This window comes from Marmota monax, unplaced genomic scaffold, assembly GCF_021218885.2.
Source record: "Marmota monax isolate L192 unplaced genomic scaffold, Marmota_monax_Labrador192_F-V1.1 WCK01_AAM20220418_F8-fsc00046, whole genome shotgun sequence".
Lineage (NCBI taxonomy): Eukaryota > Metazoa > Chordata > Mammalia > Rodentia > Sciuridae > Marmota > Marmota monax.
Genome location: NW_026692486.1, coordinates 8,837,346 through 8,862,410, shown reverse-complemented (window position 1 = coordinate 8,862,410; position 25,065 = coordinate 8,837,346). Strand labels below are relative to the sequence as shown.

The 25,065-nt window shown below is 37.9% G+C and overlaps 1 protein-coding gene across 9 annotated transcripts in view; it reads left to right on the top strand.

Moving 5' to 3' along the window:
- Ttll7 (tubulin tyrosine ligase like 7) overlaps positions 1-25,065 on the top strand; it is a 162,663-nt gene that overhangs the window by 103,362 nt on the left and 34,236 nt on the right. For all 9 annotated transcript variants that reach the window (XM_058578990.1, XM_058578989.1, XM_046443225.2 and 6 more), the window contains 6 exons: positions 481-616; positions 2,794-2,880; positions 7,109-7,304; positions 13,273-13,478; positions 14,492-14,626; positions 16,403-16,483. In XM_058578990.1, coding sequence (XP_058434973.1) covers positions 481-616; positions 2,794-2,880; positions 7,109-7,304; positions 13,273-13,478; positions 14,492-14,626; positions 16,403-16,483 — 841 coding nt within the window. The remainder of the gene's footprint in view (positions 1-480; positions 617-2,793; positions 2,881-7,108; positions 7,305-13,272; positions 13,479-14,491; positions 14,627-16,402; positions 16,484-25,065) is intronic.

The window sequence follows — 25,065 nt, the reverse complement described above, 5'->3', positions numbered from 1 at the left end:
CTGTTCTTAGCACCCACCTCCTTAGTAGTGAGGGGAACACATTCTTCCCAACCTACCACTACCTAGTCTTCACTCCATCACCCCAAAACAAGCCATTAAGACTGATGCTGCATTTTTGCATGCTTCCGTCACTACATGAAGTCAAAACTTCCCCAGTATTCCTCATCATCTGAACACTCTCCCACAAAGTTCTGTGTTTTACCAATTCAACCAATTGCAGTCACTTTCTCTGAAACAAACCCTTATATCTTATCTTCTGGAACTACTTTGTGTAATGATACTTCTCTAGATAAGCATTAATTTGTATGGGTAACACAAAAATTTGTGAACTTCTCAAAACTATCTTTGTTTCTAGCAGTTATCAATATTAACTAGCATGGAGCAAGAAGGCAATGATTTTCTAAACAATTATCTTAACTACTGAGCTGTGATTACTTCTTTTAAACAAATTGGGTTATCTGATTTTTTTTTTTTTTGTAGACGAATTTATCCTCCAGATGATAAAACACTGCTTGAAAAGTATGAAAATTTGTTGGCTGTTGCCTTTCAGACCTTCCTTTCAGGAAGAGCAGCCTCATTCCAGCGAGAGCTGAATAATCCTTTGAAAAAAATGAAGGTAAGAGATGAGCATTGATACAGAGAAAAAAGGATGGAACCTAATAATAGTGTGTCTATAAAAACAGCCCACCTTCATCCTCCATGTGAAAGCACTATACTGTGATTTTATAGTGCACTTTAGGCTTTTCATTTTAACAGTTGGTAGTGTTTTACTACAAAAGGGACTTCATCAATAAGATGTCTAACAGGACAAATTATGGAGTAGAGAATTTTGATATAATATTGTAATTATCATATGTCAAGAACATTCTTATTACACAGATTTTTTTTTTGTATAACTGGATAAAGAAATCCATTGAATTAACTTTGTGGTTTGTGACACTCTTGTTATTTGGATTATAATTAACACCATGCAGCATTTTTTCTTGATAATATATATATTATCTAGTATAAGAGCAAGTAAACCATACACAAACACACACACACATATATACACACACACACACACACACACAAATACACACGTTTACCCTAATAAAAGGTCTATTAGTTGTCTATTTGCTTGCTCTTTGTTCTGCAATATTTCTGGGGGCCATTGAGTGGTTCTTTCACTGGTCTTGCCTGGAGTCAATCAAGAAATATTCAGATAAATGTTTCTTGCACTCACTAAGGGCTAGAATTCCAAGGTGGTTTCACTCATGTATTTGGTACATCAAATCAGATAGCTGGAGTATCAGGGAGCTGACTGAGTGTGTCTTTCTCTTTATGTGGCCTCTCAACATGGTAGCCAGATCTCTTAATAATAGTATCTCAGTGTTTTGTTCCAAAAGGGAGTATATTAAGGGGATTCTCTGTCTCCCAGCAGAATCTCTTACTTGCCTATGATAGATCTGATTTTTGCCCACATACGCTCAGTCTTGGCAAAGGACCCAAAGTAGAAAGTGGTAATTCATCTTTGTTCATTTGGGAAGAACTTACCTTTCTCTGGAATTTGTTCTTTCACACTATTTTTTAGCTATGGCTTTCTGTTTTAAAAAATCTGTTTAGTTCATCAGATATTTTTTGGCTGCTGCAATGAAAGCATTATCTGTTGTGATCTTTCTTCTGAACAGAAGCAGAACTCTGTGGGATCTTTTTTAAAATGCTGTTATCCACGGAATTCATTATAGGATTATTATTTTGTCAAAACTATAATGAGTCTTTTGGTGTTTTATTAGCTAATCTTCCGTAGATTGGGATGAAGAATAACTTATTTTAAAAATTTCTCTTGTATAGTGAAACGTCTGTATTTCAAAAAACATTTATGGGGAAGTTGAAACACAAATCATGAATATTAAATAAAGTTCTGATTTTTATAGGTGGAAAATAAGTAACAGTGAAGCAGTTGATTAAACCTCTTTCAGTATAGCTACTTCTTTGGTTTGTTCAACATCCACTGGGGTGTATGTTTATATTTTTTCCTTTTGACTTCAAAATGTCTCTGTAAGAGCATAAGAGACTGGTATTAGGGTGCTTCTGGATTGACACTCTCATTAATGCCTGTAGAAAAAAAAAAGACACTTCATGAAGCCCTAAAAATACTTTTGTGCAGGGCTAGTGTTGTGGCTCAGTGGTAGAGCACTTGCCTAGCATGTGTGAGGCCCTAGGATTGATCCCCAGCACTACATAAAACTAACTAAATAAAAGTATTATGTCCATCTACAGCTAAAAATATTTTTAAAAATACTTTTGTGCAATATCAAAAATTTATAAAAATTTTCATTAAGTGTTGCCAAATACTAATATTAGATTGATTATAAATGAAATTCTTAGTATAAGCACCAATTTTCTGTCTGGAGTTTTAGTATTTTTTGGAGTAATTAGTACTGGAATGATTAATTGAAGTTATAGTCTAGAAAATTCTGTGCTTCCAGAGATTTGAGTGTCCAAAATGCGCTAAATTATTGAAGTACTATATTCTAAGATTTTAATAATATATCATAATAGAAGGAAACATTTGTTTATGATAATTATTACTCAATAGATTTCAACTATATATTATTTGCATTGCCAGACTTTAGTGAAAGTTTCAAGAGAATTTGCCATAATCCTTTAGTTCCCCTTCTTTGATCTGAACGATCTTCACTAAGTAGTTTTAAAAGTGCTCCTTGTACATTATTTTATGGAGATTAATGAAGTTGGAAAAATTTTAGAGTCCATTAGTGATCATGATTTAAATTAAAATGTTTTTTGAAGGAGGAAGATATTTTGGATCTTCTGGAACAGTGTGAAATTGATGATGAAAAATTGATGGGAAAAGCTACCAGGCCTCGAGGACCAAAGGTGCAGTATTTCAACCTTCCCGTATGTAAATGCTACCACGTGCAGCTGGCTTTCCCTTGATATTTCTCATTTTAAGAGTGGTGCCACTTTGAAGGAGCACAGGTGGAGTTGGAAAGATGGTGCTATCTCACACTCAGGAGTTTTGTTTCGTTTCCTGTTTCTTGGCTTTTTCCCTAGTGCTAGTGAGAACCTTAGGAGTCAGGCTAAGAGGGTCCAAGAACTAGTGTTCTTATTCTAAAGTCACTATTAAGTTTTCTTTTTATCTTTTAGACCAATAATTATCAAGGAAACATGTAGCATTAGAGATAAGAAAAATCATGACCCTGAAGACTCATATTGATAATTGAGTCAGCAACAACAATAGTGTTTTAATAAAAGTAAATACAGATCCTAGGAATAAATAATAAGGTGTCATGTAGGTAAGAAAGGGCAGGAGTTTGCTTTACATGCATCTGCTCTGTTGTGGTGACATCTATATGTTTTTATGACATCTGTTGAAGTTTTTGCTAGTGGAGAAAGAGTTGAATTTGAAAAATCTTGGAAACATTTTTCATCCTGTTTCTTTTACCTTGTATTTCAGCATTACTAAACTATGTCTGCATGGTCAGACAGTCATGCTCTGTTGTGCTGTCATGCTTTTTCAAGCCTCTGGAATGCCTGCCTACAAAAAATAAATAAATAAATAAATAAATAAATAAATTCATGATTTGATGCTTGATTGGAGACCCTTTCCTAATCTGCTGCCTTTGTGAGACCTGCCCTCTTTCTCCCAGTTGACACAGTTGCCCTCCTTCTCTTGCTATGCCATAAACAACACTTTACAGAGCAGTTATAACAAATAACTATTTGCCTGTTGGCCTTAGTATAAGGTGGTTGAGCTCCTTGAGGTGGAAAGTACATTTTCATCTTTTATCTCTGCTATGTAACGTTGCCTGGCACATCATAAATTCTCAAACTCTGTTAGTTCAATTTGTTAAATATGTTCATAAGGGCTTCTTTGGCAAGTGGAAGATCAGATTGATAAACCCCAAAGCAGGAGACCATGTAACAAATATGCAATAGAGAATGTAAAGTGCTACAGTGGCATAGAGAAGCACAGGATCAGTAGCTATAATGGGAATGACCTCGTAAAGACTTTGCTGTTTTTAACTAGATTTTCAAAAATGAGAAGTACTCCACACCTTTAAGAGGGGTGGAAGAACATTCATGGTAGAGGGAAACTTAAAGGCATAGATAGACTTGACGGTGTGTTATAGAAACAAGGAAAAGTTTGGTATGACTCAAGTGGAAGGTTCTTGAAGGGTGAAATGGTATAAGATGGGTCTGGTGAGAGATCATATCTAAGTAGATTTTTGGAGGACACTTTCTGATTATCTGCTCTATTTTTAGGCACTGTGGAATAGGTAGTTGAAAATTCCTTTGGAATAAACATGGAGTTATTTGTAGAAATGAATACCTTCATAAATCTTGGCTTTATTTTGGGAAATATTGGGAAGTTTCTAATCTTATGTATCAGTTATTGCAGTTTGGCAAATCATACACCAAACCTCCTGGGGGTACATGACAGAATGGCAAATGCGAAAGCCCCGAGGTAGTCAGACACTGTTGTTTCCCTCATATAAGATTGGCCATCCAAACAAAAGTACAACTTCTTGTAGGGCAGAATTCACATTGTGTGTGTGTATACATAATACGCACACACACACACAAAAAAAAAACTATATATGTATATACATAAATAATATATATAAAATACATATTTTGGGTACTGAGGATTGAATCAGGGACACTTAACCATTGAGCCACATCCCTAGCTCTATTTTTTTTATTTAGAGACAGGGTCTCACAGAGTTGCTTAGTGCCTCACTTTGCTGAGGCTAGTTTTGAACTCCTGATCCTCCTGCCTTAGCCTCCTGAGCTGCTGGGATTATAGGGTTGTGCCGCGTGCAAAACATTGTATATTTTTTAATCCCTTTCATTTTAGGCAAGTAGTGGGAGCTAAAAATGTATTTGTTGAAATGAAAATAAATGAGCATATCCTGTAATTGTTAAAGCCAGCAGTATCTCAAAGTTGAAAGCTGCATAATTAGTTTGAAGTAGAAGCATTTTTATAACTTTTATGTTTATGTTTTCAAGGGTCTAAATGGAGCAAACTTCAAAGCAAATTTTCCTTTTTAGAGGGCTGATACTGTGTGCCAAACATTGGTCTCTCTTTTTTGGAGATGACCAAAGTTAAATAAAACTTTCATTTGTATCAGGAGGAATACTAACTTTTTTCTTATTTTAGAATTTAAGAAATATTAATTAGTAACATAAATAATAAATGCCACATATAATATCAGCAACCTCCTTCTTAAGCTGGATGGTAAATATATGGATATTTATCTTATTATTTACAGATATTTTACATAAGACTGTTTTTATAGTAAAATTGCACATACAGATAAGTAGTATGGTTTGAGTCATAACTCAATGCCTATTTCCAAATTCCATTTTAGAGTTGAGGCACTAATGAAAGTTTATCCTGCTGTGATTTCTAATTAATTACTTGAACAGTGTCTTGGTCATAAAGTCCCAAATGCATATATGACACAAAGTTTCAGTGGTATTTTTCCCTATGGTTCTTCATAGTGTCAGACAACTCATTATGTAGTCAGGCTCCTTAAGAAACCTTAAAATGCTTGCTGCCTGAGGGAAGGTACTTCTAGCAAGTCCAAGTGTGCTGCTGTTTCTTCTGTGTGTGCTAAATCTTTGGAGCAACATCCTTCCCCTAGAGATCATATTTCCTAACATTGTCAAAATGTTTGATGATTGTGTTACTGGTAAATGTTTTTATGCACCTCTCTTTGAACATTGTTAGTGCTCAGTGAAGATTAAACTATCAAAAGGAGAACAAGTGTTGAAATACAAGTGTGCCTTGGTGTATTAAACCCGTTTCCTGCTTTGGTTATATTTCATCCTTGCGAAGCCTGTAACTTTAAGAAGCTCATGCTTTGGCTTACTATGTATTCCAGGCACTTCACGAAGTGCCATTTCTCTGCCTTTTATCCTACAGGATTACACTGGAGAATATACTTCTTTTCAGTGAAATCCCATGGTATGCAAGGATTTCATTATCATGTATGCTAACATCAAAACCTCTTTGTTTGATTTAACACAAGCCTCTCGTATGCAATGGCAGGAACCTCTCCCAGAGGAATAGGAGGCAAAGTGTGTCTGTAACAAATTGTCTGTTAAAATGACTGCATCACAGAATGGTCCTGTTCTCGGTCCTGTGCATTCCTTCTGAAGTGATGCTGTCCCATGCCTTTTTCCTGTAACTTCAGCTGGCATCTTTGGAAACTCATTGATTGGGAGGATGGGAAACAAGCGATTCTGATGAGATCCTGAAACATACTAAGAGGACGTTTTAAGTCTTTACAGATCTACCTACCCTTCGACCTAGGTCCCATCCTCTAAAAATCTCCATGTCAAACTGATCTTCACATTATTATCATTTTGTAAGCTGTAGCACTGACAATAAAAAGAAGCATGACTCCCTTATGGCCAGACTGGGATTGTCAAAGTAAGGAGTCCTCCGAGAAGAGACATGAGGTATTCATGACCCATTTGGGAAATAGATAATTAGCTAAAACTTTTCATTTTTATATATGAAAAGGGTTAGGGGGTATAGCTCAGTAGTAGAGTGTGTGCTTAGTGTGCACCAGGATCAATTCCCAGCACCAGGACTAATATCATCCACGGCAAATTAGTACCTTGCTCCTTGTTGTGCCTAGGGCTCTGTTTTAAGATGTGGCCTTACTTATAGAGGCTTCTCTGGTTGTTGCTTTGTGCTCTCTTTGTTCTTCTTCCTTTGCAGCCTTTCTCCGTCCACCCCCACATTTATTGAGTGACTTGGTATGGAATGAAGAAAAGCCAATTACCTTTGTGAATTTTGATATCTTTCTATCATGTTTTCCCTTAGTTTTCTTTTTTTTATTCTTGTTTACAGATACTTCTGGTCTTTGTTATGATCACGTAGAAACATTTTTCATGACTGAGCTATATTATTTAAGAAAGCATATTTTGCAGGAACGACAATCAGTGAGTGCTCTGTAGGCTGAGCAGTCTACAGCAGTAGCCTTCAGTGAAAAGCAGCAAGTGAAGGGGAAATTAAAAATAGCAACTAATCATTTTAATGAGCCTTTTGAAAAATTCTAGCAGAATAACACATTTGCCTCTGTTTCAGCTTCTATGTTCTATGCCAGAGAGTTCCGAGGTAATGAAAAAGCAGAAGTATTGTAGCAGCGACAGCAGTTATGAGAGTAGCGGCAGCTCCTCAGAATCTGACGAAAACGAAGAATACCAAAATAAGAAAGGAGATGAAGAGCAAGTTCCATATGATCTTAAGCACTCCAACCACTGCAAATTAGTTCAACAATCCAGTAAGTCATTTTCTTCCAAGTTAACTAAATATATGAAGAATTAGGGAGTTGAATTTCAACTCAATAAAAGGTCCTTGGGCCAAATGAACCCTTGTGTGTGAGAAGACCTGGATTCTACCCCATTTTCTTCCCTACCTAGACTTGGGCATATACATCCATCAAGCCCTGTCAGGTTCTGCAAATAGAAAACAATAGGCTTACCTTAAGGATCCACCCATCTATATTTCATGGTTTTTAAGTATTGCAGTTTTGCATGGGTCTTTCAAAATGTGCCTGACGACTCATCTGCTGGTTATGGTTTTTTAAAACCCATGTAGTCATTTTCCACTTCCCCCTCTCCTGTCACCCTCTTTGTTTGATACCACCACCTATTTTTTAAACTGTATGTATCCCTCTAGGCAATTCACTTGAATGTATCTGTGAGCCACACAATTGTGAAATAGTAGAAGTTTTGTTCCCTCCTATTTTCATCACAGGTAAGCACTAAATTCAGGGCTTTTGGTGCATAGGAAATATTTAGGAAAGCACTCAACCAACTTCTCAGTCTCCTTCTTTTTATGTTTCCTTTTCTCTCTTTTTTTTTCACATTTCCCTTTCTCCTATCTTTCATTCCTTCTTCGATCCCAAGTGCCTTCTACTGTCCTTGTGATTCTTCTTTCATCCACAGATGTCCAACATAACTGATCTGCCTCCAATCCAGGACTTTATTTTTAACACCTGTCTTTGATATGTGATTATGTTCCAGTATGCACTGTTTGCCTAGTGTTCCATGTCGAAGGGTTCTTTTAAAGGGACGACGCGTTCAGTTATGCAGTAAACAGAATTGTGAGCCTTTGTCAATCTCTAGCAATGGCTTAATATGTTAAGTCTCCAGTAATATGGATATCTCCAAACTGGCCTTGCATGATTATGGCAAAATCCATGTGGAATGCAGAATAGATTTTAGAGGAATGGTCTTAATTTTACTTCCAAATTATTCCAGAAAGTTACATCCTATGACTGCTCTTTGAGCATTTGTATATTTGGAAATAATGTGTTTTATGTTCTGTATCATTTGTTTAAGGGGTGTTCACCGACCACCTCTTCCAGAGTTTGTAAGCTATTCTACCTCCTTTTTTTCTTAAGGATTCCTTAAGTACTTTCAATGTGTCTTCAGGTAAAAGCCTCCGTTTCTGTTTTGGAAGTTGAAATTTTCCTGCCCAAGTGTTGTCAGTTTTTGCCAGCTGCTCCTACTAGCTAATTGTCTCTCCATAATAACATCAACTAGTGAGGGGTAAAGGAAAGGTAGAGAAGAAAAAAATTGCTGGGGTTCTTATGAGCTCTGAAATTCTTTTTGATTCTCAGACCAATAGATTAAAAAATTGAGATAAGTACAGTTGTGTACTAAAACAGGGTATGGGTTTAAAAAAAATGTTTTGAATATAAATGTTCATTTTAAACTAGCCCAATTCAGTTACAAATCTTTTTCCTTATTAGTTGTATTTTCTTTTATACTCAATTAGGAATTATAACAAGGGTTTCACCTTGTTTTATATTCTCTTTAATCTTACACATTGTACCAACAAATTCTCCTAGAGTTTTGTCACTGAAGTGATGCAAATAACCAAGACATCATCCTGATTATATGTAGCACTATAGTTAACTTGGGAAGTTCAGATTTGTAATGGTTTCAGAGGGCTATGTTTTGGTTTGATCTGAGGTAATCACATAAAAAAAACTATATAAAATACTTTCCTTACATAATTTGTGGAAGTTACAACCATTTTTTGTTAATCTACCAAGTGTCATTGGGGTGTTCAGCTGTTTTAGTTTTTCTGTATGAATTTTCTGTGTTTGCAGTTGAACAATGGGAATCTGTAATACTTTCCCTCTGCTTTGTGACAAATTATACACATCCACACCATCGCCTTAAGCTCTGAGGTTAAGTGATCAGGACTCTAGTGTAGTTAGTAGGAAATTATTTGGGATATTTTCTTAGTAGAAGCTTGTTCTTTGTACATAGTAAATATGTCCAGTTCTTTGTAAAAACAAAGAAAGATGGGCTGACCAGTAGTTATTCTCTAGAAGCAATGTGTTTTGCTGGCTTTTCTTTTTTCTTTTTAGTACTGTACCACTGAGCTACATCCCCAGAACTTAATTTTTTTTTTTTTTAAAGATTTTGAGACAAAATCTCACTAAATTGCTGAGGGTCTTACTAAGTTGCTGAGACTGGCCTTGAACTTGTCATTCTCTTGCTTCAGCCACCAAATCATAGGGATTACAGATATGTATCACTGCACCCAGCAAAAGCAATGTGCTTTATTAATTAATTTATTTTATTGGTTCTTTTAAGCTAAACCTGACAGTAGAATTCATTTTGATATAATTATACAAGCATGGAATATATACTGTTCTAATTAGGACTCCACTCTTATGGATGTACATAATGGTGGGAGTCGCTATGGTGTATTCATATATGTACAAGGGAAATTTATTTTGGATTCATTCTGCTTTCTTTCCTTTCCCTATTCTCCTCCCTTCCCTTTATTCCCCTTTGTCTAATCTACTGAATATGTTATTCCCTTCTCCCCTCTTATTGTGGATTAGCATCCACATATCAGCGAAAAATTTGAACTTTGGCTTTTTGGGGCTGGCATATTTCAATTAGCATGATAATCTCTAGATCCATCCATTTACTTGCAAGTGTCATAAAGTAATTCTTTATGGCTGAGTAAATACTCCCTGGTACCACATATACCACATTTTCTTTATCCATTCATCTGCTAAAGGGCACCTAGACTGGTTCTATAGCTTAGCTATTGTGAATTGAGCTGTTATAAATATTGATGTGTCTGCATCACTCCAGTAAGCTGAGTTTAAACCCTTTAGATATATACCAAAGGGTGGGAAAGCTGGGTCAAATGGTAGTTCCATTCCTAGTTTTTTTTTTTTAAGGAAACTCCATATGGCTTTCCATAGTGGTTGCACCAATTTGCAGTCTCATCAGCAATGTATGAGTGTACCTTCTTCACGTTCTCACCAACGTTTATTGTTGCTGCATTCTTGATAATTGCCATTCTGACTGGAGTGAGATGAAATCTCAGTGTAGTTTTAATTTGCATTTCTTTAACTGCTAGAGATGTTGAACATTTTTTTCATATATTTGTTAACCATTCTTTTTTCTTCTTCTGCGAAGTGTCTGTTCAGTTCATTTGCCCATTTATTGACTGGGTTTTTTTTTTTTTTTTTTTGGTGTTAAGCTTTTTAAGTTCTTTATATATCCTAGAGGTTAACACTCTATCTGAGGTGCAGGTGGCAAAGACTTTTTTCCCATTCCATAGGCTCTCTCTTTACATTCTTGATTGTTTCCTTTACTGTGAAAAAGCTTTTTAGTTTAGTGCCATACCATTTACTGATTATTGATTTTACTTCTTGAACTGTAGTCTTGTTAAGGAAGTCAGTTCCTGAGCCAACATGTTGGAGTGTTGGGCATACATTTTCTTCTAGTATGTGTAGGGATTCTGGTCTAATTCCTAGATCTTTGATCCACTTTTAGTTGAGTTTTATACAGCGTAAGAGAAAGGGGTTAAATTTCATACAGCTACATAGGAATTTCCAGTTTTCCCAGCACCTTCATTGAAGGGGCTATCTTTTCTTCAATGTTCATTTTTTTTTTTGTGCCTTTATCTAGTATGAGATAACTGTATTTCTGTATTGTCTCTGGGTCTTCTATTCTGTTCCATTGGTGTTCTTGCTTGTTTAGGTGTCAGTATCATTCTGTTTTTTATTACTGTCACTCTGTAGTATAATGTAAGGTCTGAGATTGTGATGCCTCCTGCTTCACTTGTCTCAGGAAGGATTGCTTTGACTATTCTGGGCCTCTTATTTTTCCAGATGAATTTCATGACTGCCTTTTCTATTTCTATGAAGAATGTAATTGGAATTTTGTTGGGAATTGGGTCGAATCTGTGTAGTGCTTTTGGTGGTATGACCATTTAAATTCTTTTTTATTTGTTCTATTTTGTTATACATGACAGTAGAATGCATTTTTGACACATCATACATAAATGGAGTATAACTTCTCATTCTCTTGGTTATACAGGATGTGGAGTTACACAGGTTGTATAATCATATACGTATGTAGGATCATAATATCTGATTCATTCTACTATCCTTCCTATACCCATAACCCCTCCCCTCTGTTTACTCCCCTCTGTCTAGTCCAAAATATCTCTATTCTCCCCCTGAAACTTATTTTGAATTAGCATCTGCATCTCAGAGAAAACATTTGGGCTTTGATTCTTTGGGGTTGGCTTATTTTGATTAGCATAATATTCTCCAGTTTGATCCATTTACTGACAAATGCCATAATTTCATTCGTTCTTAAGGCTGTTTAATATTTCATTGTGCATATTTACCAAAATGTCATTATCCATTCATCTGTTGAAGGGCAACAGATGGTTCCATAGGTTAGCCGTTGTGAATTGAGTTGCTATAAACATTGATATGGCTGCATCACTGTCGTATGCTGATTTTAAATCCTTTGGGTATATACCTCAGAGTGTGTCAAAGGGTGATTCCATTTCAAGTGAGTCAAATGATGGTTGCATTCCAAGTTTTCTGAGGAATCTCCATACTGTTTCCCATAGTGATTGCGCCAATTTGCAGTCCCACCAGCATGTATAGCATTTTGATAATATTAATTCTGCCTATCCAAGAACATGGTGTGGGAGGGTCTTTTCATCTTCTATGGTCTTCCTCAATTTCTTTCTTCAGTGTTGTGTAGTTTTCATTGTAGAGTTCCTTCACCTCTTTTGTTAGGTTGATTCCCAAGTATTTTATTTTATTTGAGGCTACTGTGAATGGGATAGTTTTCCTAACAAAGAGAAATGTTTGGGTATTTTGACTGATTTTATAAAATTATTTAATTAATGAAGATTGATATATTCCCCAAGGGGAGGTGGGGCGGAGAGAAGAGAGACAGACTAAATGAAACAGAGGTTATACAGAACTGATGAATTAAAAAGAGATTAAAAAAATATTGATAGTATTGAGTGATAATCTGTTTCCCAGAGTCAACAGGCACATTTTATCAGGAACAATTGGATCTCTTTCTTATATATTCTCAGTGTACATTGGAGGAAGATATTCTGTTTTTTTTTTTTTCCCTGAATAGTTGTTCTGGTAACAATTCTATAAATCCATATGTTTTCTTCATTTAGATTTTTAACTATTAAAATTTAATCTAATTTTTATTCACTTCTGTAAATAAGATTGTTTAGTATTATTTTATAATAACCAATTATATATTTAAATTCCATTAGAATAATCTTTATATTTTTCTTCTGCTTTATTTTTTCTTCAAGGGCCTATATTCTCTAACTTACATATTTATCCTGAGTGTTTTCTAGACTCCTTTCCTGTCCTTCCTACAAATCTTATAATAATATTCAATCTCTAGCTTATGCTTAGGTTCTAATAAGTGACCAGTCTTGTCCCAAGAATGGTAGATGGCATATCATGATATTATAGAAAGAGGGAGGCCATTGAATTTGGATAGGTAAAGATTTAATCCTGAGCTTGCCACCATGTTGGTGTGTGTCTCTTAGCCTTTGGGCCATTAGGATTATTTTCTTCAGGGGACTTCTGTGAGCATGATATACCTGGCCTATAGAAGGTGCTCCATCACTGTTAATTTCCTTTCTTCTAGTTCTTTTATGTAATGTTTTGAGAACATAACATTAAAGTACTGTTTATAGTGTTATCCCATAAGAGCCATTCTTTGCACACTAGTGAGGTTCTACACCAAATTCGTTGTTTAAATTTAAGAATCAACTCCAAATTTATATTTTCATGATGATGTCTGTGCTTTGACATTTACCGCCACTCTACTGCCACCTAGTTTGATCTTTGGTTTATAAAGACTTGCTACAGGGGGAAACTTCTACTTACACCACTACTATACTTCCCTCTTTTCCATCATTGATAGATTCCATGAGGCGGTCAGTCAGTTGCCCTCGGTCCATCTCTACTCACTCACCTCCCATGGGGGACATTCGCCCTGTTTCTGCTCAACAAGTGATATCAATATCGCGGCCAACTTCAGCATCTCGGTCACATTCCTTGAATCGTGCTTCCTCCTACATGAAACAGCTCCCTCCTGGTAATGAAGCCAACTCTGCCAACTCTGAGGTGGTAAGTCATCTGCTTTGCCTTTTCAGGATTTGAGACTGTACTCTGAATCTTGGTGGCAAAGGGAATCTGCTTCAAGGAGAACAGGTTGAGCCTCAAATCCTTTCTGTAGTTCAATTCATGACCTTCTGGCATTGGAATTACTCATCTATTTTAGGATACAACTTAGAATGGACTTTGAGAATACAGACTTTATCACAGAACTCAAAGATGAAACTGAGAATAGCATTATTTTATTTTCTACTTGCTGATGTAGTAGGATAATATTGTTGAAAATCATCTGAATGAATGTATGGTTTTGTAGTATGTTATGTAGTCTGTCTGTAAATTTCAAAAAAATTTGTTATATAGAAAATTTCACTTACCAGGACTATTGATTTAATAGATTGAAAAAATATTGATAAGTTCTCCTTAGCGCACTTAAGTAACAATCTTGTTTATAACATATATGTTAGTGCTTCTTAGAGCAAAGTACAATATTGTTAATATTGAATATATATGTTGTTTATTATGAATATATAAATTAACACACAACATTCTCTCTTTAGCATGAATTCCATAAATTTAGAATTAAATAAGTCAGTGAATTTATTTTGCAACCAAGTACCTTCATATAGATCAGGGATTTAATTAGTTCATTTATTTATTTAATGTTGTTGTTTCCAAAGAGAAGATGAATTTCTTTTGGCGATGATGACTAAATATTTTTTCTAATTCACAGTTGTCTAAGGTATATGTAGCAAATGAAACTGACCAGGAAGTCATTTTTAATTATTCATTTTTTTATTTTAGTTCTTTGAGTAAAATAAAACATAACCATGTAGAAACATGAAAGCTACCCTTGATATTTATATCCATTTAATGACAAGAATTTGTAAATATAAAAATTATATTTTTCCTTTTATTATTATTTTTCAATTAAAAGTGCATCATTTTTACCTAGAAATATCTTTCAGATTATACTGGCACAATGAAATAAGTCCCCCTCCAAATATCTGTATTCTTTCAAATTTAAGAGTGAGACTTTGCGGCAGCTGAAAACAAAAGAACAAGACGAAGATTTAACAAGTCAGACCTTATTTGTTCTCAAAGACATGAGGATCCGGTTTCCAGGAAAGTCAGATGCAGAATCAGAACTTCTGATAGAAGATGTGAGTCTTTGATATATTTAAAATATCAAGGAGCATTTATTTATTCTTGAATAGTAAAATTTATTTACTGGTAGCATTATATCTCAATGATATACCAAAATTAATGGAGCTTCTTTTCAGCTTCTAGAAGCTTTACAAAATATAGGGAATTGTTTTAATTATTATGATTCAGGAACAGCAAGACCTCATTTATAATCAACAATGCTCAGTATATAGTCCTATTTTAATAACTTTCATCAAGTAAAAATAATTAGCATTAAATAATTATTATTCCTAGTGATTAAAGAAATATCACATTAAAATCTTTTATTAAAATTTAGATCTGAGATGTGATGAAAAAAGTGGGGCCCTGACATAAAAAGACATTTTGAGTTTCACAGTTTTTGGTCAAATTTTGAAATAGCGTATGCTGAATTGTGTTTTTCTTTCTACATGCACCTTTGCACCATCTAGTGGACCATTATAAAATGGCAAAGAATCCTGAACACTTGAGAGTTGACTTAACATCTCATTCATGAAAGGTCAAAGTTATTAAGATATTTTTGGTGAAATAGCATTTTCTCACTCAAGTTTCCATTTCTTTATTCAAGCATGCTTTTCAAATGGTTATTCTTAGATAATTCCTCTGTAATGAAACATTGTTTGCTGGGATCCTCTTGTTGGGGGAAAGGGGTGTGGGGGAGGGGGATGTTTTGGTTTTTACAGAGAACTAGGCACCATCTAGTGGTCAACTGTAGAATAAAAATCCACACTTGGCCTTTTTAAAATTTTTAGCATTACTTTAGGCCTAAAGCAAGTATATACAAACAAAAACAAAAAACAATGAAAAAATCTTCTTTGGTTTAAAAAATACACAATAACAATTTATATTTAGTAATTATGACATAATTACAAATTATCAACCCCAAATATTATGCATTTTGTTGATATATATTACTAAAATGGCATCTTGTTTGAAGTGAGGTGATACATATTACATAAAAGAAAAGGGAAGAAAAATAGACACTGGAAGTAACGTATTATGTTAGATATAGTTTTTATTTATGTACACTATCTTATTCAATCAAGTTCTTTTCTAAGTAAAGCCAATGACTTTGTACTAGACACTTATCATTTTATGTATTTCTTAGAGATATTAATTATATTTTGCTGCTTTGAATCAGAAGAAAACTAGACAGTCATAGAGTAGAGCTAATATCTGTGGCTAATGTGACTGTTCTATAAAGAACCTATAAAGGTTTATATAATTAATAGTTGACATAAGATTGCTACATGTTCACTATATGCAGTTCTTTAATCTGTTTGCTATAGTATATATTATTAGGCTATATATTTAGAAATTCTGTAGATGTATACAAAAGAAAGAGATAGCAGAATCCTAATTAAATATAAGCTGCCTTCTAATGTATTATTCAATATTCTATTACTATGGATGATGTGGTTATTACAGCCAGGGGTATAAAGATAGAAAATCTATGTCTTGGATTTCTTCTCAAAACATATGTGCCTGAAGACTTCTGCTTTCCACTCATTGTAGATTGTGTTATTGGTACAACAAGAAGAGACAGCTGTGGATTCAAATACTTTCTATACCTCATGTTGTAGGTCTTCACACATGTCTTTTTCTGAAAGTTGTCATTCTTTATTATGAGTGTTATTATATTGCTTTCATCCCACAAATTAATTAATAAAATTGTCTTTCACCCCTTTATTTTTCATGTATTATTTTCAATGAACATTCTAGAATAAATTCTTAATGTTTCTTCCCCCAAACAGATCATCGATAACTGGAAGTATCATAAAACAAAAGTGGCTTCATATTGGCTCATAAAATTGGATTCTGTGAAACAGCGAAAAGTGAGTAGTGCTCAGGAACAGCTCTGTCCATTTGGATTGTGTATTAAGCCAGGGTCAGTTAGTCAGATAGTCAGATCTGTACACGTTTGTTTACTCATTTCCTCACCAAGTATTCAATGAATACCTACTATGCTAGGCATTGTTCAAGATTCTGAGGATTTAATAACTCGACTTTAAAAAGCCATGGGCTACATTTTTGTATTGTATCAACATATGCCCTAATTGTTCTTGGTCTCACTGGGGTGCCTCCTTCCTCTAACAATTTCTCTTGCTCGGAGGCTAACAACTTCAAACCTTGAGTCAACCATTTTCCCCAGTTTGCCTGAGAAAGTTCTAGGAACAGGCAACTTGAAATAAAAACAAAATAAATCAAAACAATAACACATTGTTTTTTGAAATGTTCACCCATTCTTTCTCTCTTCCTCAAGGGTGAGAAATTTCACTTACCTCTGAGCTTCAGAAGTTCCCACAGTCTGGCTGGGCACACAATCACGAGCCACCACACAGCTTGTAGATTCAAACAGCAACTCTTTATTCCCAAACTCACACCAGCCGTCTACAATCACGATCTGGGGAAATCCACGTTCTCTGCCCAAATCCACACGCACTGGGCTTCTGTCTCCCAAAATATATTGTCTAAATCCCGTGAGAACTCAAGGGGAACTCAGGCAGCAGGATATGCCCTATTCCCAGCAGGAATAATCTTTTTTTTTTTTTGGTTATTTTATTTATTTATTTATTTATTTATTTTTTAGAATACAAAGTTTTAATTTTTTTTTCTTTTTTTTTTAAATTTTTTATTGTGGGTTGTTCAAAACATTACAAATTTCTTGACATATCATATTCCACACTTTGATTCAAGTGGGTTATGAACTCCCACCTTCACCCCATACACAGATTGCAGAATCACATCAGTTACACATCCATTGATTTACAAATTGCCATACTAGTGTCTGTTGTGCTCCGCTGCCTTTCCCATCCTCCACTCTCCCCCCTCCCCACCTCTCCCCTCCCCTCCCCTCCCCTCCTCTCTCTCTACCCCCTCCACTGTATAACCCTGAGGGTCTCCTTCCATTACCATGCAATTTCCCTTCTCTCTCCCTTTCCCTCCCACCTCTCATCCCTGTTAAATGTTAATCTTCTTCTCCTGCTCTTCGTCCCTACTCTGATCTTAGTTACTCTCCTTATATCAAAGAAGACATTTGGCATTTGTTTTTTAGGGATTGGCTAGCTTCACTTAGCATAATCTGCTCTAATGCCATCCATTTCCCTGTAAATTCTATGATTTTGTCATTTTTTAATGCAGAGTAATACTCCATTGTGTATAAATGCCACATTTTTTTTATCCATTCGTCTATTGAAGGGCATCTAGGTTGGTTCCACAGTCTTGCTATTGTGAACTGTGCTGCTATGAACATCGATGTAGCAGTGTCCCTGTAGCATGCTCTTTTTAGGTCTTTAGGGAATAGACCAAGAAGGGGAATAGCTGGGTCAAATGGTGGCTCCATTCCCAGCTTTCCAAGAAATCTCCATACTGCTTTCCAAATTGGCTGCACCAATCTGCAGTCCCACCAGCAATGTACAAGTGTACCCTTTTCCCCACATCCTCACCAGCACTTGTTGTTGTTTGACTTCCTAATGGCTGGCAATCTTCCTGGAGTGAGATGGTATCTTAGGGTGGTTTTGATTTGCATTTCTCTGACAGCTAGAGATGTTGAGCATTTTTTCATGTACTTGGTGATTGACTGTATGTCCTCCTCTGAGAAGTGTCTGTTCAGGTCCTTGGCCCATTTGTTGATTGGGTTGTTTGTTCTCTTATTGTCTAATTTTTTGAGTTCTTTGTATACTCTGGATATTAGGGCTCTATCTGAAGTGTGAGGAGTAAAGATTTGTTCCCAGGGTGTAGGCTCCCTATTTACCTTTCTTATTGTTTCTTTTGCTGAGAAAAAACTTTTTAGTTTGAGTAAGTCCCATTTGTTGATTCTAGTTATTAACTTTTGTGCTATGGGTGTCCTATTGAGGAATTTGGAGCCCGACCCCACCGACTGTAGATCGTAGCCAACTTTTTCTTCTATCAGACGGCGCGTCTCTGATTTGATATCAAGCTCCTTGATCCATTTTGAATTCACTTTTGTGCATGGCGAGAGAAAGGGATTCAGTTTCATTTTGTTGCATATGGATTTCCAGTTTTCCCAGCACCATTTGTTGAAGATGCTATCCTTCCTCCATTGCATGCTTTTAGCCACTTTATCAAATATAAGATAGTTGTAGTTTTGTGGATTGGTTTCTGTGTCCTCTATTCTGTACCATTGGTCCACCCGCCTGTTTTGGTACCAGTACCATGCTGTTTTTGTTACTATTGCTCTGTAGGATAGTTTGAAGTCTGGTATCGCTATACCGCCTGATTCACACTTCCTGCTTAGCATTGTTTTTACTATTCTGGGTCTTTTATTTTTCCATATGAATTTCATGATTGCTTTCTCTATTTCTACAAGAAATGCCGTTGGGATTTTGATTGGCATTTCATTAAACCTATAGAGAACTTTTGGTAATATCGCCATTTTGATGATGTTAGTTCTGCCTATCCATGAACAGGGTATATTTTTCCATCTTCTAAGATCTTCTTCTATTTCTCTCTTTAGGGTTCTGTAGTTTTCATTGTATAAGTCTTTCACCTCTTTTGTTAGGTTGATTCCCAAGTATTTTATTTTTTGTGAAGATATTGTGAATGGAGTGGTTGTCCTCATTTCCATTTCAGAGGATTTGTCGCTGATATACAGGAATGCCTTTGATTTATGCGTGTTGATTTTATATCCTGCCACTTTGCTGAATTCATTTATTAGCTCTAATAGTTTCCTTGTAGAGCCTTTTGGGTCTGCTAGGTATAGAATCATATCATCTGCAAATAGTGATAATTTAAGTTCTTCTTTTCCTATTTTGATGCCTTTAATTTCTTTCGTCTGTCTAATTGCTCTGGCCAGTGTTTCGAGAACTATGTTGAACAGAAGTGGAGAGAGAGGGCATCCCTGTCTTGTTCCAGATTTTAGAGGGAATGCCTTCAGTTTTTCTCCATTCAGAATGATGCTAGCCTGAGGCTTAGCATAGATTGCTTTTACAATATTGAGGTATGTTCCTGTTATCCCTAGTTTTTCTAGAGTTTTGAACATAAAGGGATGCTGTACTTTGTCGAATGCTTTTTCCGCATCTATCGAGATGATCATATGGTTCTTATTTTTAAGTCCATTGATGTGGTGAATAACATTTATTGATTTCCGTATATTGAACCAGCCTTGCATCCCAGGGATGAATCCTACTTGATCATGGTGTACAATTTTTTTGATATGTTTTTGTATCCGATTCGCCAGAATTTTATTGAGGATTTTTGCATCTAGGTTCATTAGAGATATTGGTCTGTAGTTTTCTTTCTTTGAAGTGTCTTTGTCTGGTTTAGGTATCAGGGTGATGTTGGCCTCATAGAATGAATTTGGAAGTTCTCCCTCCTTTTCTATTTCCTGAAGTAGCTTGAAAAGTATTGTTATTAGTTCTTCTTTAAAGGTTTTGTAAAATTCTGCTGTATACCCATCCGGTCCTGGGCTTTTCTTAGTTGGTAGTCTTTTTATGGTTTCTTCTATTTCCTCAATTGATATTGGTCTGTTTAGGTTTTCTATATCCTCCTGACTCAATCTGGGCAGATCATATGACTTAAGAAATTTATCGATGCCTTCACTATCTTCTAATTTATTGGAGTATAAGGATTCAAAATAGTTTTTGATTATCTTCTGTATTTCTGAAGTGTCTGTTGTGATATTGCCTTTTTCATCCGGTATGCTAGTAATTTGAGTTCTCTCTCTTCTTCTCTTCGCTAGCATGGCTAAGGGTCTGTCGATTTTGTTTATTTTTTCAAAGAACCAACTTTTAGTTTTGTCAATTTTGTCAATTGTTTCTTTTGTTTCGATTTCATTAATTTCAGCTCTGATTTTAATTATTTCTTGCCTTCTACTTCTTTTGCTGTTGTTTTGCTCTTCTTTTTCTAGAATTTTGAGATGAAGTATGAGATCATTTATTTGTTGGTTTTTTCTTTTTTTAAGGAATGAACTCTAAGCAATGAATTTTCCTCTTAGAACTGCTTTCAATGTGTCCCATAGATTCCGATATGTTGTGTCTGTGTTTTCATTTATCTCTAAGAATTTTTTAATTTCCTTCTTGATGTCTTCTATAACCCATTGATCATTCAGTAACCTATTGCTCATTCTCCAAGTGATGTATGCTTTTTCCTTCCTTCTTTTATCGTTGATTTTCAGTTTCATTCCATTATGATCAGATAAGATGCATGGTATTATCTCTACTCCTTTATATTGTCTAAGAGTTGCCCTGTGACATAATATATGATCTATTTTTGAGAAGGATCCATGTGCTGCTGAGAAAAAAGTGTAACTGCTTGATGTTGGGTGGTATACTCTATATATGTCAATTAGGTCTAGGTTATTAATAGTGTTATTGAGTTCTATAGTTTCCTTATTCAACTTTTGTTTGGAAGATCTGTCCAGTGGCGAGAGAGGTGTGTTGAAGTCTCCCATGATTATGGTGTGGTGGTCTATTAGACTCTTGAACTTGAGAAGAGTTTGTTTGACGAACATAGCTGCACCATTGTTTGGGGCATAAATATTTATGATTGTTATGTCTTGTTGGTGTATGGTTCCCTTAAGCAGTATGTAGTGTCCCTCTTTATCTCTTTTGATTAACTTTGGCTTGAAATCTATTTTATTTGATATGAGTATGGACACGCCTGCTTGTTTCCGAAGTCCATATGAGTGATATGATTTTTCCCAACCTTTCACCTTCAGCCTATGTATGTCTTTTCCTATCAAATGCGTCTCCTGTAGGCAGCATATTGTTGGGTCTTGTTTTGTGATCCATTCTACCAGCCTGTGTCTCTTAATTGGTGAGTTTAAGCCATTAACATTTAGGGTTATTATTGAGATATGGGTTGTTCTTCCAGCCATATTTGTTTATTTCTGTTACTAAACATGGTTTGTTTTCCTCTTTGATTATTCCCCCCCCCCTTTACTGTCCTACCTCCCACTGTTGGTTTTCATTGTTATTTTCCATTTCCTCTTCCTGTAATGCTTTGGCGAGGATGTTTTGAGGAGATGGTTTTCTAGCTGCGAATTCTTTAAACTTTTGTTTATCGTGGAAGGTTTTAATTTCATCCTCCATCCTGAAGCTTAATTTTGCTGGATACACAATTCTTGGTTGGAACCCATTTTCTTTCAGTGTTTGAAATATGTTATTCCATGATCTTCTAGCTTTCAGAGTCTGTGTTGAAAGATCAGCTGTTATCCTGATTGGCTTACCCCTAAATGTAATCTGCTTCCTTTCTCTTGTAGCTTTTAAAATTCTCTCCTTATTCTGTATGTTGGGCATCTTTATTATAATGTGTCTAGGTGTGGATCTCTTATGATTTTGCACATTCGGCGTCCTGTAGGCTTCTAGGATTTGGGATTCTGTCTCATTCTTCAAGTCTGGGAAGTTTTCTTGTATTATTTCATTGAATAGACTGCTCATTCCTTTGGTTTGGAGCTCTATACCTTCCTGTATCCCAGTGACTCTTAAGTTTGGTCTCTTAATGTTATCCCATATTTCTTGGATGTTCTGCTCATGGTTTCTTAACAGTCTTGCTGAGCTGTCTATGTTCTTTTCCAGTTGAAATACTTTGTCTTCATTGTCTGATGTTCTATCTTCTAAGTGTTCTACTCTGCTGGTAGTATTCTCCATTGAGTTTTTAAGTTGGTTTATTGCTTCCTGCATTTCTAGGATTTCTGATTGCTTGTTTTTTATAACCTCTATCTCCCTGTATAGTTGATCCTTTGCTTCCTGGATTTGTTTGCGTAATTCGTTGTCGAAGTGATCTTTCATTGTCTGATTTTGCTGTTTAATGTCTTCCTTGATACTCCAGATCATCTGAAGCATGTATATCCTGACTTCTTTATCTGACATTCCATCTGCTGCAGCTGTTACCTCTTCTAAAGTTGCGTTGACCTGCATTGCTTGTGGTCCTTTCTTTCCTTGTCTTTTCATACTGCTTGCGTATCTTTCCTGCAGGTGCGGGCGGCGGCTCTGCTCTCTCCTTATTCCAATTGGGGTGTCGTGCCTACCACGCCGGCAGGTCACTGGGCCTGTTCTGGGAGCTGGCGGCGGCTCTGTTCTGCCCCTACTCCAATTGGGGTGACGAGTGTACCACGCCGGCAGGCCACCGGGCCTGATCCGCCGGTCAGTTGCAGGTTTGCCTACCCTGCAGGCGCGGGCGGCGGCTCTACTCTGCCCCTACTCCAAATGGGGTGACGTGTCTGTCGTACCGGCAGGCCACTGGGCCTGTCCCGCTGGTCGGTCGCAGATCTGCCCACCTTTCGGGCACGGGTGGAGGCTCTGCTCTGCCCCTACTCCAATTGGGGTGTCGTGACTACCCCGCCTGCAGGACGCTGGGCCTGTTCCTGGAACGGGCGGCGACTCTGCTCTGTCACTACTCCAATTAGGGTGGTGTTTGTACCACGCCGGCAGGCTCCTGGGCCTTATCCGCCGGTCTGTTGTAGGTCTGCCTACCTTGGAGGCGCGGGCGGCAGATCTGCCCTGCCCTTCCTACCACGCCTGCGGACCCCTGGGCCTGATCTGCAGGTTGATCACTGGTCTGCTCACCCTGCGGGCACGGGTGGCGGTTCCACTCCGCCCCCACTCCAATTGGGGTCACGTGACCACCACACCGGCAGGGCCTGATCCGGGCGTGGGAGAAGGATCTGCTCTGCCCCTACTACAGTTGGGGTGACGTGTGTACCACACTGGCAGGCCACTGGGCCTGACCCGCCAGGCTGTCACAGGTCTGTTTACCTTGCAAGCGCGAAGGGCGGCTCTGCCCTGCCCCTCCTACCACGCCCATGTACCACTGGGTCGCGGGTCTGCCCACCTTGCGGGTGCGGGTGGCGGCTCCGCTCCGCCCCCTCTCCAATTGGGGTCACGTGGTCACCACGCTGGCGAGCCGCTGGGCCTGCTCCGGGCGCTGGCGGCGGCCCGGCTCCTCCCCTCTGGCTCGAGGACAAATTGAGGAGACTCGGGTGACTGTGTCTCACCCCCCCTACCAGGAGACCAACTGCTTATGTCACCGCTGGTATTGATGAAGTTCTCTCCTCCGCCGCTTTCTGCTATCATCAGATCTCTGCCATGTTGGTATCCTATGCGAATGGCAGCATTTCGTTCCCCTTGCCGGGCAACCAAAGCAACGGGTGAGTCCTGACCGGCCCTCAGCAGGACCCGAACCGAGACGCAGTTTCCGCGGGCTCCTAGCCCCGGTCCAGGGAAGTTCCGGGAGCCGGAACTCGGCCGCTCCGTTCTCGGTGTAAGCTCCTATAAGTGTAAGCTCCAAGAAGCAGTCCCCGCGGGCTCAGTTCCAGGAGCCGGAATTCGGCTGCTTAGTGCTTGGTGTATGCTCTGATAGGAGCAGGGTCCAAGAAGCAGCCTCCGCAGGCTCCGCAGCCCTGGGCCAGGGCGGTTCCGGGACGGTTCCGGAAGCCGGAACTCGGCCGCCCCGCGCTCGGTGTTCGCTCCGATAAGATCAGATTCTAAGAAGCACCCAGGCGCTGAACCCTAGCAATCTGTCTGCAAGCCGCAGGCGAATTGCAGCCTGAAATTACCTGTTCTATGGCTGAATGAGCTGCGGTCAGTCGAAAACAGGGAAGGTGACGTCAGTTTACCAACATGGTGGCTGCTGGCCTCCTCTGTGGTCTGACCGGTGTGGAGAACCGAGATGGACCGCTTCCTTCCCCCGTCTCGAACCCAGAATTCAGCCCTGAGTACGGTGCTTGCGCGGCTGGCAGAAACTGCAGCGCTGTAACCCTGCGTCTCTATCCCAGCGCGCGCTGCAGACTCTAGCCGCGGGGCGATTTGCTGAATAAGCAGTGTTACCCTCCGTGCGACAAACCTCTCGCGTTTGAGTCCCCGTAGCCGATCCTTGTGCGATGGAAATCCTTCCTCCAGGTTCCGGAGCACCCCACTATTGCTGGAAATTCCTAACAAGATATCCTTTAGGCGTCCTGACTTGTCATACTCCCACACAGTGAAGGAGCACACGGGGGCAATGCACTCCCCTCGCCGCCATCTTAGCAGGAATAATCTTAAACCTTAAACCTGGAACCTAAACCGGGAACGCCCTAATCCGCCTTGGTCCTTGAGCAAGGTCACCTACATTCAGTGTCACTGCAACATGGGGTACGCTGGCAAGGAAATTGTCATACCTACTTGGCTAATGGCTCCCAGCAAAGATCCATGCTTTCATAGAGCTTACATCTTAGTTAAGATGTTTGATAGGGTTGGGGTTCTGGCTCAGTGGTAGAGGGCTTGCCTAGCATGTGTGAGGCCCTGGGTTCAATCCTCAGTACCACATAAAAATAAATTAATTAAATAAAGGTATTGTGTCCATCTACAACTAAAAAAAATATTTAAAAAATTTTAAAAAAGGGGGCTGGGGTTGTGGCTCAGCAGTAGAGCGCTCGCCTCCCATGTGTGAGGGCTCGATCTCCAGCACCACATAAAAA